The 19,046-nt window shown below is 41.2% G+C and overlaps 1 protein-coding gene across 1 annotated transcript in view; it reads right to left on the bottom strand.

The window, feature by feature from the left end:
- Window positions 1-423: 423 nt before the first annotated feature.
- The window catches only part of LOC311091549 (uncharacterized protein), a 30,086-nt gene continuing 11,463 nt past the window's right edge, over window positions 424-19,046 (bottom strand). Inside the window, exons 3-6 of the mRNA XM_084127508.1 lie at window positions 16,937-17,222; window positions 16,563-16,781; window positions 5,291-5,450; window positions 424-1,677 (exon numbers count right to left, since the gene is read on the bottom strand). Of these exons, the coding sequence (XP_083983634.1) occupies window positions 17,206-17,222 (17 nt within the window). The 3' untranslated portion in view covers window positions 424-1,677; window positions 5,291-5,450; window positions 16,563-16,781; window positions 16,937-17,205. The remainder of the gene's footprint in view (window positions 1,678-5,290; window positions 5,451-16,562; window positions 16,782-16,936; window positions 17,223-19,046) is intronic.

Genomic DNA, 19,046 nt, shown 5'->3' on the forward strand with positions numbered 1-19,046 from the left:
ACACGCTGTGACTATACAAATCACAACATGTAAACAGGAAAATTTTGGCGTTATTTTGTCACTTATTGGGAACAGTATGCTAGTTGGAGTCGTTTACCTCCAGTCTTTCTGCTAAGCTAGGCTAGCGGTGGGTGCGTCAGACAGAGTTATGGCACGCACAGACATGAAAAAGGGTATGTATGGACTTATCTAACTCTGGGGAATACGGTGAATAAGCTAAAGTCCCCAAAAGTTATTGTGTTCCTTTAAGGTTGAGCCACTGTAATCACTAGGACTATTTTAACGATGTCTTTACTAACTTTTCTGGGATGGCATATCAATTACCTAGCAGTTTAGAAGGAGTGAGCCAGCTCTCAGATTGAATCAAAAATATCTTCATTTCTGTTCCGACGAAAGTCTTACGGGGTTGGAACAACATGAGGGTGAGTAATTACTGACAGAATTTTAATTTTGGGCGAACTATCCCTTTAACTGGTGAACCTTCAACTTATAAGTCCTTATAGTTCTCAGAGCATTTCAACAAATTCAAAAACTAAACTAAATTGTATATTTACAATGAAAATTAAAGTTATTAAACTTACAACACATCATGATATTTTTGTATATGAATAAGAAGGCTTGATGAAAACAGAAAGATCTCTCCACACCGAGTACAGCGCTACTCTCCAGTATGAAGTCGCTTATTATGCACTTTCAGCGATTCAGAATAAATGAAACTCTTGTCACAATATGAGCACTTGTAAGGTCTTTCTCCAGTATGAACTCGCTCATGTACTTTCAGAGACCAAGAGTGAGTGAAACTTCTGTCACAATATGAGCACCTGCAAGGTTTTTCTCCAGTATGAATTCTTTGATGCAGTCTCAGACTAGATGCTGTAATAAAGCTCTTCCCACAGTCACAACACACATGATCTCTCTCACCGGTGTGTATTTTCTGGTGCTGTTTAAGAGAGTTCAGCCATGTAAAACTCTTTCCACAAAAATAACACACATAAGGCCTCTCATTTGTATGTTTTTTCAGGTGTTTTTTTAAACTTGTGGATACATTAAAACCTTTACCACAATGATCACAGTTAAATGGCTTTTCTCCAGTGTGAACACGCAGATGATTATCGAGAACAAATTTAGTTTTAAAACTCTTCTCACACTGAGAACATTTGTACGGCTTCTCTCCAGTATGATCTCGCTCATGTACTTTCAGAGATGCAGAATGAGTGAAACTCTTGTCACAATATGAGCACTTGTAAGGTTTTTCTCCAGTATGAATTCTTTGGTGCTGTTTCAGATAGTCAGCTTTAGTAAAGCTCTTCCCACAGTCACTACACACATGATCTTTCACTTCATTATGTGTTTTCTGGTGCCGTTTACAATGATCCAGCCGTGTAAAACTCTTTCCACAGAGAGAACACACATTAGGCCTCTCACCTGAATGAAGTTTCAGGTGTTTTTTTAGATGTGATGGTGAAATGAACTCTTTACCACACTGATCACAGTTAAATGGTTTCTCTCCAGAGGGAAAACACAGATGTTTTTTGAGTCCAGATTTATATGTGTAACTCTTTTCACACTGAGAGCAGATGTGCAGCTTTTTTACTTTTTTTCGTTGAGTTTTTAAGTTACAATGTTTTTCATCCACTTCATCCAGTTTGTGTCTTTGCTCCATCGTTTCCATCTGGTCTGAAATAAACATTAAGTCAGAATCGGTTCATGGAGAATAAATGTGAAAATTCATGTGAACCTGATTTATTAACAGAAAGCAAAAGAGATCAGCATCTGTATAATGTACCAGATATTTGTTGTGGCAAAGGATACCTCTGTCATTTGCTTATTAAAGCGTAACTCTCGCCAAAATGCAACCTAGGGTCTTTTTGTTAATCTACCCGAGGCAAACTTTCGTTTAAAAGCATAATTAGGATGGAAATGCCACTTTTAAGTTTGACCGTATTTTCGTTTTCGGTCAAATTGCCTTTTGAATGAGGGTGCTATAGGGGCACGACTATGATAGCATCAAAAATTGCTATTTTTAAAACACTAAGTGTATTGCGGGGGAGGAAGCTGGACAGACTCAGCAGACCCAAGCGTATTGCGAGGGTCTGCTGGGAACGTTTGGCCGAGTCTCCTGTCAGAGAGATCATCAACTCCCACCTCCGGCGGAGCTTCGACCGGATCCCGAGGGAGGCTGGAGATATTGAGTCCGAGTGGACCATGTTCTCCACCTCCATTGTCGAAGCGGCCGCTCTGAGCTGTGGCTGAAAGGTCTCCGGTGCCTGTCGAGGCGGCAATCCCCGAACCCGGTGGTGGACACCGGAAGTAAGGGATGCCGTCAAGCTGAAGAAGGAGTCCTATCGGGCCTGGTTGGCTTGTGGGACTCTTGAGGCGGCTGACGGGTACCGGCAGGCCAAGCGAACTGCAGCCCAGGTGGTTGTGGAGGCAAAAACTCGGGCCTGGGAGGAGTTCGGTGAGGCCATGGAGAAGGACTATCGGCTGGCCTCGAAGAGATTATGGCAAACCGTTCGGCGCCTCAGGAGGGGGAAGCAGTCCCCTACCAACGCTGTCTACAGTAGAGGTGGGGAGCAGTTGACCTCAACTGGGGATGTTGTTGGACGGTGGAAGGAATACTTCGAGGATCTCCTCAAACCCGCCGTCACATCTTCCATTGAGGAAGCAGAGGCTGAGGGCTCAGAGGTGGACTCGTCCATCACCCAAGCTGAAGTCACCGAGGTAATCAGGAAACTCCTCGGTGGCAAGGCACCGGGGGTGGATGAGATCCGCCCTGAGTACCTCAAGTCTCTGGATGTTGTGGGGCTGTCTTGGCTGACACGCCTCTGCAGCATCGCGTGGCGGTCGGGGACAGTGCCTCTGGGATGGCAGACCGGGGTGGTGGTCCCTCTTTTTAAGAAGGGGGACCGGAGGGTGTGTTCCAACTACAGGGGGATCACACTTCTCAGCCTTCCCGGGAAAGTCTATGCCAGGGTACTGGAGAGGAGAATACGGCCGATAGTAGAACCTCGGATTCAGTAGGAACAGTGTGGTTTTCGTCCAGGCCGTGGAACACTGGACCAGCTCTATTCCCTCTACAGGGTGCTGGAGGGTTCATGGGAGTTTGCCCAACCAGTCCTTTGTGGATTTGGAGAAGGCATTCGACTGTGTCCCTCGCGGCGGCCTGTGGAGGGTGCTCCGGGAGTATGGGGTCCGGGGTCCTTTACTAAGGGCTGTCCGGTCCCTGTACGACCGAAGCAGGAGCTTGGTTCGCATTGCCGGCAGTAAGTCAGACTTGTTCCCGGTGCGTGTTGGACTCCGGCAGGGCTGCCATTTGTCGCCGGTTCTGTTCATAATTTTTATGGACAGAATTTCTAGGCGCAGCCAGGGGCCGGAGGGTGTCAAGCTTGGTGACAACACGATTTCGTCTCTGCTCTTTGCAGATGATGTTGTCGTGTTGGCTTCATCAAACCGGGACCTTCAGCACTGGGACGGTTTGCAGCCGAGTGTGAAGCGGCTAGGATGAGAATCAGCACCTCCAAATCCGAGGCCATGGTCAGTCGGAAAAGGGTGGCATGCCCACTTCAGGTTGGTGGAGAGTTCCTGCCTCAAGTGGAGGAGTTTAAGTATCTTGGGGTTTTGTTCACGAGTGAGGGAAGGATGGAACGGGAGATTGACAGACGGATCGGTGCAGCTTCTGCAGTAATGCGGTCGATGTACCGGTCTGTCGTGGTGAAGAAAAAGCTGAGCCGCAAGGCGAAGCTCTCGATTTACCGGTCAATCTACGTTCCTACTCTCACCCATGGTCATGAGCTTTGGGTCATGACCGAAAGGACAAGATCCCGGATACAGGCGGCCGAAATGAGCTTTCTCCGCAGGGTGGCTAGGCGATCCCTTAGAGATAGGGTGAGAAGCTCAGTCACTCGTGAGGAGCTCAGAGTAGAGCCGCTGCTCCTCCACATCGAGAGGGGTCAGCTGAGGTGGCTCGGGCATCTGTTCCGGATGCCGCCTGGACGCCTTCCCGGGAGGGTGTTCCGGGCGCGTCCCACTGGGAGGAGACCCTCGGGGAAGACCTAGGACACGCTGGAGAGGCTATGTCTCCCAGCTGGCCTGGGAACGCCTCGGCGTCCCCCCGGAAGAGCTGGAGGAAGTGTCTAGGGAGAGGGAAGTCTGGGCATCTCTGCTTAGACTGCTGCCCCCGCGACCCGGCCCCGGATGAGCGGAGGAAGATGGATGGATGGATGGATCTCTTAAACTCTAATAATACAGTGCTATGCATAAGTTTAGACACCCATGCTAAAGTTGACTAAAAAGAGGAATAAAAAATCTTTTGGAAATTGAACTTAATGCCTTAATTAAAAAAAATTGGAAAAATCCAACCTTTAAGGACACCAATTTTCTTTGTGAATGAATAATGTATCGTAAATAAATAAATGTTCTTCCTTAAAATACAGGGTGCATAAGTCTGGACACCCCTATGTTAAATTCCCATAGAGGCAGGCAGATTTTTATTTTTAAAGGCCAGTTACTTCATACTATGCATCCTGATGAAGTTACCTTGGCCTTTGGAATTAAAATAGCCCCACATCATCACACACCTTCACCATACCTAGAGATTGGCATTGAGTACTTTCCATAAGATCATCTCTCAATTGGTTTGGACAATTGGTTTGGCGGAGAAACGTTGATTGAGCGAACGCTGGCGTGTTCTGACAGCCGCTGCTCTCCCGCTATCCTTTCTTTTTCGTGACAAATTGTGAACTAATTATGGACTACTTAAGCGTGCAGTTTTAATTTTTGGATCCTAACTCCCTTGAGTCCATCCTGCAGATTTTTTAACGCTGATTTTACTAAATACGGCGCTGTTTATGAACTGTCTCTGTATCCCTTCAGTCAAGTTGTTACCTGCCAAACGCAAGCTTTCGCCACCGAAGCAACAGGCTACTTCATCTGTCTTCCGTGAGCAAGTATCCACTTTCTCTCGGATTATCGGTTGCCAGATGCTGGTCTGGTTGATATGGTCTTAGAAAGGACTGTATCTTCCACATATTTGCACTGTGTTGTAGTTTAGCTGCTCGGTGTGCTGGCTAACGTGGTTTTAAACCTGGCTGGGTACGCGCGACTTTAGGATGATCCTCCTCTTTTTTTTATTGCCCGTAACTTTTTTTTATCCGCTTCTTTTTATTTTTGTGCGCTGTCTCAAGAAACTTTGCTGCCTTTTTGCTGGTGGGGTTTTTATGACATGACTTTCTATTCGTCATTGGATCTGCATCACCTGAACCCTAAAGTTCGGCCATCGCTGCCTACTAACCTTTATAATCACTGCACTGCTCTTGGTATCGCTCGCCGGCCTCGTTACATACATCGGGGCTCCCACAAACATTGCACTGGGCTCACAACCTCAGTTCCCTCAGTTGACGGATGTATTATCCCCGTTGTCTGGTCTTCTTCTCGTCGGCTGTATGCAAAATCTCGCAGAGAGGGTGGAAATATTAACTTTGCAAATCACCGTTTTCTGGAATATGCCCCACTTAGGGCTCTACCGCCAGTTACAACTTCCTCTGCAACAGTTCAGCCTTCAGTGAAAATGGCCCTAGTTAACGCTAGGTCACTGTCAAATAAAACATTCATTATGAACAACTTCTCATCTTATGCCTTGGATTTTCTGTTTGTGACTGAAACCTGACTGAAACCTGGCTGAAACCTGACGATCTTTCGTCTCTGGGTGAACTATCTCCTCCTGACTGTTCCTTTTACAGCTCTCCCAGGCCAAATGAATCTGGTAGAGGTCTAGCTACAATTTTCAAGTAATTTAAATGTCAACTACTGCCTGTAGATGCCTTTTCTAGTTTTGAGGCACAACTCCTGCACATCGACCTCAATGGTCCTCTAATTTGTATCTTGATTTACAGACCACCTAAAGTCAGCACAACGTTTATTCATGAGCTCTCAGACTTCCTGTCAAATCAAGTGTCACGCTGTGATAGACTGTTGGTTCTGGGGGATTTTAATATCCTGCCCCTCTAAACCTATGGTTAAAAATTTTGCTCGCTCAGTTTCGCACAGTGTGTCTCTTCTCCCACTCATAACCTGGGCCATACATTAGATCTTATTTTGACCCGCGGTCTCTCTATACATTCATGTGAAGTATTTGATGCCGGTATTTCTGATCACTATTCTGTATTATTTGAACCTGTAGTCCCATATGTACAGCCCATCCTCTCTCAGCCTGTGTGCAGCTCCCATGTTTTTCATGCCACTACTGCACTACAATTCTCTACAATCTTTTCTAATTGTGAGGTCTCTTTGTCACCTGATATGAACACTGACCAGATGGTTCTCGTCTCCAACTCTGCCTGTTCTACTGCATTGGATACTGTTGCTCCCCTGAAGCCTAGAAGGCAACAACCTAAATCTAATTCTCAACCTTGGTTAAATGCCTCTACCCGTGTGCTCAGACGGGAGTGCAGAAGGGCTGAACGCAGGTGGAAAAAGGATGGTCTTCAGGTCTCTTATCAAATTTTAAAAGATTGTCTTGACACCTATCAAAAGTCGGTCAGTGATGCAAAATCTCAATACTTTTCAAATTTGATTGCCATTAATGCAAACAACCCAAAAGTTCTTTTTAAAACTATAAACTCAGTACTTAATCCAGTCACTTGCTCTGCTCCTGTTGGCAATCTCGAGACCTGCATAGAATTTTTAGGTTTCTTTGTACAGAAGACACTAGATATCAGATCTCACCTTTCTCCTCCTGACATGGCTGTTTCTCCCCTGATCTCTCTTTCTAGCAATTTCACTAGTTTTAAACCAGTGACTCAATCACAATTAAGTGCATTAATGAAATTATTAATTAAGTGCATTAATAACTAAAATGAAATTTACATATTGTCAATCTGATGTACTGCCTGGCCGTTTGCTTAGAGAGGTATTAGACACTATTAGCCCTGCGCTTTTAACTATTATAAACAGTTCTTTGTCTAGTGGGGTTTTCCCTGAGTCTTTTAAACATACTTGTGTACAGCCTCTGCTAAAAAGATCTCACCTTGATCCATCTGTTCTTAGTAACTACCGGCCAATTTCTAAACTCCCATTTATTTCCAAGGTTTTAGAGAAAGCAGTGCTTTCACAGTTTACTTCTTACCTGGATGCCTTTAACATTTTGGATAAGTTCCAATCTGGTTTTAGAGCACTTCACAGTACAGAGTCAGCCTTGCTTAAAGTTACGAATGATCTTTTGTTGTCTACTGATTCAGGGTCATCTGTCATTCTGTTACTGCTAGATTTGAGTGCAGCCTTCGACACTGTTGACCATGACATCCTCTTGAAACGACTTCAATATGCAGTAGGGGTTCAAGGAATGGCATTACAATGGTTCACCTCTTATTTAAAGGGTAGGACATTTTCAGTAAATATTGGGTCGTTTACCTCACCTACTGCACCCGTTCCTTATGGCGTTCCTCAGGGCTCTATTCTTGGCCCTTTATTGTTCTCACTCTACATGCTTCCCCTGGGCTCCATTTTCCAGAAATATAGTATAAACTATCACTGCTACGCCGATGACCTACAACTTTACCTTCCAATCAAACTTAAAAATGACTTCTGTATACAACGTCTTTTCTCATGTATTGACGAAGTGAAAATTTGGATGGCTAACAATCTCCTGCAACTAAACTCTGACAAAACTGAGGTGCTTTTGCTAGGCCCCGCTGCACTCAATACTACTCTGACAAGTAGGTTAGGCTCCCTTAGTGATAGCGTACAACCCTATGTAAAAAATCTAGGGGTCCACTTTGATCCTTTACTACAATTTGACAAGCAGGTAAACACGGTTGTAAAGAGTAGTTTCTTCCACCTCAGATCTGTTGCGAAGGTAAAACATTTTCGTTCTCAAAAAGATCTTGAAATTGTCATCCACGCACTAATCTCTTCAAGACTGGACTATTGTAACCCTCTGTATGTCGGCCTTCCTCAAAGCACTCTATCTCGGCTTCAGATGGTTCAAAATGCGGCAGCCAGATTGCTGACAGGAACAAAAAAGCGGGAGCATATTTCTCCTGTTCTTGCTTCATTGCACTGGCTCCCTATCAAATTCAGAGTTGATTTTAGGGTCCTTCTTTTTGTATATAAGGCACTGCAAAAATCAGCCCCGGATTATATCTGTGACCTTATCCAGCCATATAAAACTTCTAGGTCATTAAGATCTTGTAACCAGCTTCTTTTATCTGTCCCTCGCTCACGTTGTAAATCCAAAGGTGACAGAGCTTTCGCGGTTGCTGCCCCTAAGCTTTGGAACAGCTTACCCTTTAATATCAGGGCCTCTCCATCGCTTAACATTTTTAAATCCAGTTTAAAGACTCATTTTTATACTCTTGCATTTGAGTGATGCTGTGTATGGATTTTTTTATATTTTTTTATAATATTTTATATATTCTTTTATTATTATTATTATTATTTTCTCTATTAAGCTTTTGACCGTCTGTAAAGCACTTTGGATCAACAAACGTTGTGTTAATGTTGTGCTCTATAAATAAATTGACTTGACTTGACTCTCAATGCAAAATCAAACCAGCTATTAGGCTTACTGAAATAAAACCATGCCAATCTCTAGGTATGGTGAAGGCTATGTGATGATGTGGGGCTATTTTAATAAAAAAAAACAAGGGAACTTTATCAGGATGCATAGTATCCTGGATCCATGAAGTAACTGGCCTTTAAAAATAAAAATCTGCCTGCCTCTATGGGAATTTAACATGGGGTGTCCAGACTTATGCACCCTGTATTTTAAGGAAGAACATTTATTTATTTACGATACATTAGGGCTGGGCGATAAAAAAAATTCTCGATAAAACGATATCAAGAGGTCGATAAATATTCGATAATGTTTATGCGGCAAAAGCGGAACGAAACTCAAAGATATGAATAAAAATTATGTTTATTCAGCCAGCGCTCATACCTGTATTTACATCCTGTTTTCGGTCGAAGTCCATAGTAATCGATTGTCGAGTTCACGCGCATAGGTACTAAACCTATTTTTAATTACCAAACATAATTTTTATTCATATCTTTCACATCTTCTGCAGTCAGATTGACCCGTGTTCACGCTGAAGGAATCACTCACATTGGCTGGGCACTTGTAATGACACATCAAGGATGTTAAGAGGCTAAAAGCAGGTTTAAAACTTGCCCTATTGAAGTCAACAGGGTGCAAATTTTAAAAAGAGGATAACACAGTGTAGGCAACACCGATTTTCGTCGTTGTTCTCTGTATTGACAGCACTCCAAATGTACAAAAAAATTAGCTCAATGTTAAAATTGACCGGAGTTCTCCTTTAAAGGTATCGACTATTTTTTCTATTACATAACTCCCAACACAAATTAAGACATAACTGTCCCTATAAATTTCTCAGAATAAAATAGTGCTCAAATACTGAAACTTGAGTTTTATATGATTTTAATGATGTATAGTTTGTCAAGGTAATAACATTACATCTAATAGTAACTTTAAACTATTTAAACAAAGAACATAGGCGTAATTTACGGGTGGGACGGGTGGGTCATGTCCCCACCACTTTTTGCCAGGGTCGATATTGTCCCCACCAATTTTAAAACATCTCGCGGCACAAATGTAGCCTGGTTCTACCAGACTCTCGTACATTTCATTTGTACAGAGAGTCTGGCCTCTCTCCATTGACAAGCGTTAACTTCCTTGTAGGCGGGTACTCTGTTGAAGTTTAAAACTATTGGATCTGCCCAGAGTCACTCTGGATCTGCCAAAACTATTGGATCTGCCTAGAGTCACTCTGGATCTGCCATAACCAATCGCTAACGTATGGTCGTGACGAACCCTGTGGGGAGGAGGGACACAACATCATGGCCACCAACAAAACTCAGCAAAGATTGTTCTTGCTCCGGCTTTAACTTCTGGATATTCGGCAGTGTTGCCACAACGGACCGAATGGCTTCGCTCACATCTTTCTCCGCTGCCATTACTGAACTACAACTCAAACTAACGGACGACATCAACGTCATCGTTCTCAGCCACTCCCTCTGTTCGCTGATTGGACCGCCAAAAAAACGATCGGGGAAAACCAAAGAATACACCACAATCCCAGACATAGTACTGAATGGAAATAAAATTGAGCGGAAGCACGCAGGAGGGTGGAGCCAGGCTAGCACGAATGTACCAATTCAACAAATAAATAAAACAAGTTAACTGGCAGAGCATTAATTTTGTTCGTTTTTTAAATAAGAGACATTCTAGCGCTGAAATGTGTTTTTTAAATCAAGTGATCAAAGTGCTCGTTGCCGCTGCGATCAGTGGCACGGCCGCGGATACAGTGTTTCCTCGTGTGGCTCGCGCACACGCCGCACTGTCTTCACTCGGACGCGCGCTTCAATCAGTTGCAGATACTCTCTATTCGTTCTGGTGAAATCACAAAACATAATGCACACAAACGTGTCCCTGCTTGATATACAACCACTGATGAACATAATCGGTTTTGATGAGAAAAAAAAAAAACAATACGGAAAACAAAAACTATACGAGTGCGGATTCGAACTCAGAACCTTTGACATAACCTTTATAAACAACAAATGTAGCCTACTATTTAAATCGATTGCTGGACATCGTAATGTTATTGTACATCTGATTTAGCATTGTATTAGCAATCCCCCCCACCTCACCCCACCTCACCCCACCTGTCCCACCCACTTTTTAAACAAATTCGCCACTGACAAAGAACGATTCAGTTCGTCGGTGTCCTCATGACGGCTAACAGTTACATACTTAAATCTATATGAATTGTCTAACTCCGACAAATCAAAACATGGACTCTGGGTCTCCTTCCTCACCGCCACGATCACTCGAAGTTGAAGGTGGTGTTTCTGGTTCTTCCATCTCGAAACAAATTAACAAAGCTCAAGTGTTCTCAATGGAGGCAGGCAGCAGAGCGAAAGGCAGAACAGGAGCACGCGCATTCTTCTTGATCACTTGATTCATCACACTTCATCAAACCTGGTGACAGAGCCATCTACCGCTCTGGCAGTCATAATGTGGGTTTGGAATGATTTTTGGAATTTTTAAATTGTAACGAGTAACGATGCAGTACATAAAAAATGTATCGGAGTAAAAGTATTAAAGGAACACTCCACCGTTTTTTGAAATAGGGCTTATTCACATTCTTTCATACATTTAAATAGGTGGGTAAATGCATTTTTGTCTCAGTGCATGCGTTGTTTTAGTTTGACAGGGTCGGCGCTAGCTTAGCTTAGTACAATGAATGGAATCCTTTGTTGCCAGCTAGCATGTCCTGAGTAAAAGTGATCCCAAAAAAAAAAAAAAACCCCACCTAATTACTTCTTGTGGCCTGCGTATTCACAACGAGTACAAATAGCGATGCAGATTAACACTAGGTGATTGCCTAGGCAGATATTGACTTGGGACTATATTAGGGGGAAGCACAGGCGAAGCACAGCTGCTTAGGCGAAGCACTGCTAGTACTTGGGCGCAGAGATATCACGCAACACATGAAATCCCACGACTTTCGTCAACATACCGGTGTGAATAGTAGCTGACTATTTTCCTAACAGTACATGAATGGCGATGAACATGGCTAATTTTGTGTGAGCCAGAACCATACCTATATGTACAAGAGTTTACATAAAATGAGTGGAAATAGAACGACAGGCGGAGGTTGCGATCGCTCAACAGCCCGAGGACGTGAGGATGAGAGCCAACACGAACTGGTGGTGTGAATGTGGGGGAATATGCCAATCTATGCCGACTGAAATAGAGTCTGTGCTGTGGAGAGTGGGACAAGTTACTGCCATCGATGACCAGGCTCAACGCGTCAGATCAAGATGAGCGTGCCCGCGGTTGTGTCACAGCTACCGAGGATTTCACGGCGCTGATCCATCCGGCAGTACTCGATTTGTTTTTTTCCGGTGTGATAAAGTGAACTGGAAAAAACGCCCCTCGCATGGACCAAATGGACAGCTGTCCACAGAGTAAGTGATTATTTTAAACATGACATATAGTAAACTGCTTGTAGACTTCTCCTCATAGTAGTTATACTAAAACTCCCGAGTCAAAAGAACCAGGCTAACTTGGTGAGAGAAATAGCTAACTCAGCCCTCAATCATTTCATTTTACAGGTAACGATAACAGCGGTTTTTATTTTAGTTTGGTTGTTCATGCTAAACAGGTTGAATTCAACATGAGGTTATAATAGAGGAGGCTAACGTTATTTGAACCGTAGTCTATATACAGCTTCTCAGCATCTATCTTACAACCGAATAAAGACACAGATTAACATAAGGAAGAGTAATAAAAGACAACTTACATGTGCACTTTGTTCTGCCTGTGCTTTGAAAATAGATGGGATGGGGACAGCCGTATGTTTCAGACGTAGTACCGTCTTTCTGGGCCCATATTCCATTTTTTCAAAGTAACTTAGTCCTCCGGTGCAAAATGCTCTTCGCAAACACGATACTGTTTGATTTTGTAGAGAGGCGTTGAAGTACAGATCTCCAGAGTAGCTAACTTAGCCATTTATTTCTCAGTTCCACATTCAATGGAATTCTGTGAAACATTACATTTGTGTATGTCCTTTGCTTGTTCTCACAACCTTTTGCTACGCAGGTAATTACCATGTTTGCTGTAACTGTAGCTGTAACTTCTCAAAATAAACAATACAAAAGCGAAGACACTCGGTGCAGGTCACGCGTGTTGTTGTTCTTCTGTGTTTTGACTCGTTGCACACCGGTATATTGACGGAAGTCGTGGGATTTCATGTGTTGCGTGATATCTCTGCGCCCAAGTAGCAGTGCTTCGCTTGTGCTTCCCCATAATATAGTCCCAAGTCAATATTTGCCTAGGAAATCACCTAGTGTTAATCTGCATCGCTATTTGTACTCGTTGTGAATACGCTAGAGCCCGACCGATATATCGGCGGGCCGATATTATCGGCCGATATTAGGCATTTTCCTAACTATCGGTATCGGCATTTATAATGGCCGATAAATTAATATTTAAAAAAATGCAGCAGTGATTTATGTAAGGATGGCGCTGCCAATAAAGCACCTAAAAGCTGTCACAAAGAACGGGCAAAAGTGGCAAAAAAATAACGGCCGCGTCCATGTAGACACAGTGTTAAAGCGACATAGTGTTAAAGCTCATTCTGCTACGTTACAACATCAAGCAATATTCCAATAATTTATGTAATTATAACACTTTATATAGGGCCATTTTGCATTAAGAGTAGCCAGATGGACACGCGAGACGCGACACGTTCAGAATTAATACACTTTTAGTAAACTACAGAACAGTGCGAGCGGGAAGCGGCGCACCTCACAGGCAGAGAACGCGTCCGAGAATGGACACTGCATTAGTGATATAAAACGCACACACACAGGTCTGTTAAATTAAGCAATACTTTTAAGGTAGTCTAATATTTTTCTGACTAACAAAATTACTGACACAGTAAAGGGTAGATTTAAATAAAGAAAAACGAAATTTAAATAAAGAAAACGAAATTTAAATAAAGAAAAACGAAATTTAAATAAAGAAAAACGAAATTTAAATAAAGAAAAACGAAATTTAAATAAAGAAAAACGAAATTTAAATAAAGAAAAACGAAATTAAGTTAAATTAAAAAACGAAATTAATTTAGATTGATAATAACGGGTAAAAAGGCTAATACATTTTGTTTCTATTATTCCATTTTCCACAATGTCAAAGCAACAGCTTAACCCAAAACACAAGCTCAGACATGCACTTCGTCCATATACAAACTCCGCTGTTCTGCGCTCTAGCCAGAGAACACTCCCGTTGCTGGAACACTTGCGCGTCGGTTCTATTTCTGGCATGCACGCGTTTTCCGCGTGGCTCGAGCCGCGCCTGAGAGACTCGTCTCACGCAGGCAGTGTGCAAACTCCAACCTGTTAACATGGGAGCCGAAATAAAAACGGCCATGCCACGCAGTCAGTGTGTCGCCGGCCTTATTCAAGCGCGAATGAGAACCGTTTCGCGTGGGATCCCAGATGTGAAAAAAAAAAAAGGAATGTCAAATTTTCAAATCGAATACCAACCCACCGAACGAATATTCTAATATTCGGGTCCAGCCCTATAGCCTAGTTTCACGTTTAGTACATTTTGCTTACTACTTATTTAAAATAGTATAAAACTACTGTACATATGTAATTATAAACGTTTTCATTATGATATTATTAATTTTACTTTACTAAAAAGATCTGAGTTCTTCCTCCACTGGTAGATATTAGAGAAATTAAGATTAAAAATAGAAGATAAGGTTTTGTCAGTGACACTTTTGATATATTTATTGATACAAGTTATGTTTTAAATAACGTGACTAAATTAAAAGACAAAGTCGTTAGTGAAGATTATGCAACAGTATTTAGAATATAATATAATATAAAATGCAATGCAAACTAGCTTGGTTACAGCTCAAATTCTCATTCTATCATTCACCCTGCCTCCATTACATATCTTTGTCACACAAGTGTTTGATCACCACATTTGAGTGATCATTGCAAAACGTTTATATATTTATTCTGTTTATACTGTGTATTCTATATACAGTACCCATCAAAAGTTTGTACACACCAATTGGAAAGTGTGTCCAAACTTACTGTACTATAATACACATAAATAATATTGCTACTGTATCATAATATACACATAAATAATATCGGCCGATATATCGGTATCTGGCTTTTTTTTATCGGTATCGGCATCGGCGCCCAAAAATCCATATCGGTCGGGCTCTAGAATACGCAGGCCACAAGAAGTAATTACGTGGGGGTTTTTTTTTTTTTTGGATCACTTTTACTCAGGACATGCTAGCTGGCAACAAAGGATTCCATTCATTGTGCTAAGCTAAGCTAGCGCCGACCCTGTCAAACTAAAACAACGCATGCACTGAGACAAAAATGCATTTGCCCACCTATCTAAATGTATGAAAGAATGTGAATAAGCCCTATTTCAAAAAATGGTGGAGTGTTCCTTTAAACTCATCGAAAATATGTACTGAAGTAAAAGTGGAAGTAGGAGAAAAAAATAATACTCTAGTAAAGTACAGATACAGCCTTTTAGTACTTGTACAGTAGTGAAGTAGTTCTACTTCGTTACTATACACATCTCTGTATAGGGACGCCCCGCGTGACGTCACGCCATTTGGAGCAGCCATCTTGACGGAATAGAAAATGCTAAACCGCTGGTGATAATACAGCTCGTCGCAAAATATTCATCTATTCTTCTATCATGCCCGAGCGATGCTGTGATACCGATAGCCTGCTAAGCTTGTGTATGCTTTTAATGAAGCTCCGGTGTAGCGTGATGGGAAGTGAATAAGGTAGCAGTAGCTGTAAATGTCACCGAACTCAATGTCAGGAAGTTTTTCTACACATTTAATGCCTGTAAAAAGAACTTGTGGTGCTTCATATGGATGTATGATTCCTAATTCCTTTATTTTCCTCTTGTATATTTCTTTTTGTGATGACATGACATGAGGAGTTAGCTGACGGCCACTGTGCTAATAATAGATAGTGGTCAGTGTTCGTCTAAACCAGTGACCGCGACGCTGAAGTGTGTGAGAACAAATGAATAACATCAGTGCGAACCACGAACATTTATTTATTTGGATTAAATATTTAAATTTTAATCATTCTGTGTCATTTTTCAATGTCAGTCTTTTCATTATTTACATGTTTATGCCCAAATTGCTATAATATTCAAAGTAGTTGACTGTCATTCTCCTCTACGCTGTGTACGTTATTGATTAAATAGCCTAGCCTATTTAACATCGTTACAGGCACCCCGCGAGCATTCATTCATTCAACTATTTTAAAAGACTGGAATAAACACCAGCACACACAAGCAATCTTTTTTATAGTCAATTTAATTAAAAAATGTAAACCCAACAGGTATGAAATGTCAGAAAGAGAAAATATAACTGTTAATGGGAAGACGAGGACTGCTGCAGCTTAGTGGATAAATATATTTAGCCTATTTATTATTCAGATTGCACAGTTGTAAAGAAAATATATTTATAGGAACATTTCAGCAGGCTCAAGATAATTAATACAGTGACCATTATATACTATTATATTATTTTAATCAATTCGCAGCCATAAAACATGTGATAATCCGCATTCTCATGTATGTAGGTGCGTTGAAGTATTCCGTCAAAATGGCTGACACGGCTAGGGGTCACGTGACTGGGAGATCCCTATAGCACCCTCATTCAAAAGGCAATTTGACCGAAAACGAAAATACGGTCAAACTTAAAAGTGGCGTTTCCATCCTAATTATGCTTTTAAACGAAAGTTTGCCTCGGGTAGATTAACAAAAAAGACCCTAGGTTGCATTTTGGCGAGAGTTACGCTTTAATGCAATCAAAATGTTAATGACAATTGCTATTATTCAAGGTTAAGATCATTTAGACATTATTTATCACCCCTACATTATGCATTGTTTTCCAGCCACTAAATCAGTTTAAATTACTGCTGGGGGGGAAATGTTACCAAGCTTGAAAAATGAAGAATCAAGAATGGACACCAACCTATTTGTTCCTCAGTATCTTCATGTTTTATTCTGGATGGTTCTGGATCACTCATGTCTTCAATCTCCTCTTTAATAAACTCCATCTTTAACAGTCACACAGATTTCAGCTGCTACTCCTGGAGTTTGTCCTTCTCTTGTAGGATGATGGGAATATTCCCAGTATTTATTGGTGAACTGTTGTGTGAGTTGTGATCATACCGTCGCCCACAGGACAGATCTGGCAAATTTGAAAAGAACTTAGTGAATTTATAGAAAATACTTAAATTACATTGAAACATATCTATTAGATGTTAGAATACAGGGTCTTTTTGTATGGTTTTATAGGCAAAACTAAACCAGAGCACGTGATACGTTTTATATCGTAGTACTTACATCAATTCTGGAGAAGATTAATGCCAAACTCTACAAACTGGGAACATCTCTCACATCCAGACTGTAAATAAACGGCATCTGGCGTCAGTTTTAGCCTGAACTGGTCAGATTTGCTCACTCGTGTCTCGCGCTACATTCTTCTTCTTCTTATAGGATTCCGGCAGTGTAGACGCTGCTGAGCGTATTACTGCCCTCCACAGGTCAAAGTTTGACTTAAATTCTTACATACAGTCCTGTATCATGCAAGAACTGAAGAACTGCCTTGGAGATCAGTTTATGCTCATCACTGTGACCAAACAAAGATAAAAGAGAAAAAGCCTTAATTCCAAGTCCTGTCAGTTTAATAAAGAATATATTTATTTCTGCCCTATACTTTCTGCATTCTAGGAAAACATGCCCTACTGTCTCAAGACTCCCACATTCACACAAGCCAGAAACATGTTTCCTACAATGCACAAAGAATAATTTGACCCACAGTGGCCCAACCTCAATCTACACATTTTAACTGAGTCCCTACGGGACAAAATGTTAAATGAACATCAGAATCAGAATCTGCAGAATCTGCAGAATCAGAGCAAATAATGACTTCTCTATTCTCTATTTTACATCCTCAATCCACCATAGAGCCCATAAAATTGCCATTAACTCAGCAGTAAGAACAGAGCTTCCATTAGAAATACGTCGACCAATTTGCAACCCTAACTGTTCCACATATACCCCAAATCCAGCTTTCCCACTAACTAGATCTCTAGATCCATCTGTAAAAACAATCATAGTACTCTCACTGATTGAATTAAGATATTCCTCTATTTTTGGTGCCACCTCACATTTATATTTTTCCTGAAGAAAACCAAGCTCAACACACATTACAGGCAGCACCCAATAGGGCATAGGTAACCAATTTGTGTGTTCTACAATACCTCCCTGATCCATGCTCATCTTCCCTGCCCACTGATTTACTATGACAAAAAAATTATTGTATCTATTATCTCCAGCAACCTCTTGCAACAGACACCTTGCTGGGAAGGTATGCTTACACCCACTAAGTTTTACCCAGTACTGTAGCCCTAGCTTAATGCGTCTTAACCATAAGGGCATTTCTCCCATTTCGATGAGCAGGGCAGGTACTGGGGTAGTTCTGAAGGCCCCACAGCAAAGCCTCAAAGCTATGGAATTCCAAAGCTGCCAATATTAAAAATAAATAAATACATAAATAAATATACAAATAAATGTAAAAAAGAATAAATAAATAAATAAATAAATAAATGTATAAATAAATATACATAGAAAAGCAAAAAAACGAAAATAAATAATTATTTATACATTTATTTCCTTATTTATGTATATATTTATTTTTTCCCATATTTAGTTATTTATTCTTTTATTTATTTATACATTTATTCATTTCTACATTTATTTATTTATACATTTATTTATTTATTTATACATGTATGTATTTCTACATTTATTTCTTCCTACATTTCTTCCTGCGTAGGGTAATGAGGAGGGCGTGGTTTACCTCAGACATAGCAATCGAGCTCAGAGTAAGCAAAGGCGAAGAGTTGAGGCCACAGTTACACCCTGTGGCGAAATACAATAAGTATAGCTCGAGCACTTTTGATCACTTGATTTAAAAAACACATTTTAGCGCTAGATCGCCTCTTATTTATCAAACGAACTAAATGAATGCTCTGCTAGTTAACTGAAGATGTTTTATTTATTTGGTACATTCGTGCCACGAGATGTTTCAAAAGTGGTGGGGACAATATCGACTTTAGCAAAAAGTGGTGGGGACATGTCCCACCCGTAAGTCACCTCATAGTTCAGCTTGGATAAAGATGTTTGAACTTTCTAATGTTTAATATTATAATGTTTATTCTTTATCCTGGACAAAATTATTTCCAATCCATCAGCCCAAAGTTTGAACAAACCCCCAAATCCTAATCAGTTTTTGGCTACGTCTCTTGAGATCATGACTTATCACAATGCAAAAAGAGATCATGACTTATTCACAATGCAAAAACAGCCTCTAAAAGTTCTTCGTGTCACTTCATGAGATTGGTTATGACCCCATAATAAACAAACAAAAAATCCAGGAATAAGATTTAAA

The sequence above is a fragment of the Abramis brama genome (assembly GCF_963993115.1).
Source record: "Abramis brama genome assembly, chromosome: 10".
Taxonomy (NCBI): domain Eukaryota; kingdom Metazoa; phylum Chordata; class Actinopteri; order Cypriniformes; family Leuciscidae; genus Abramis; species Abramis brama.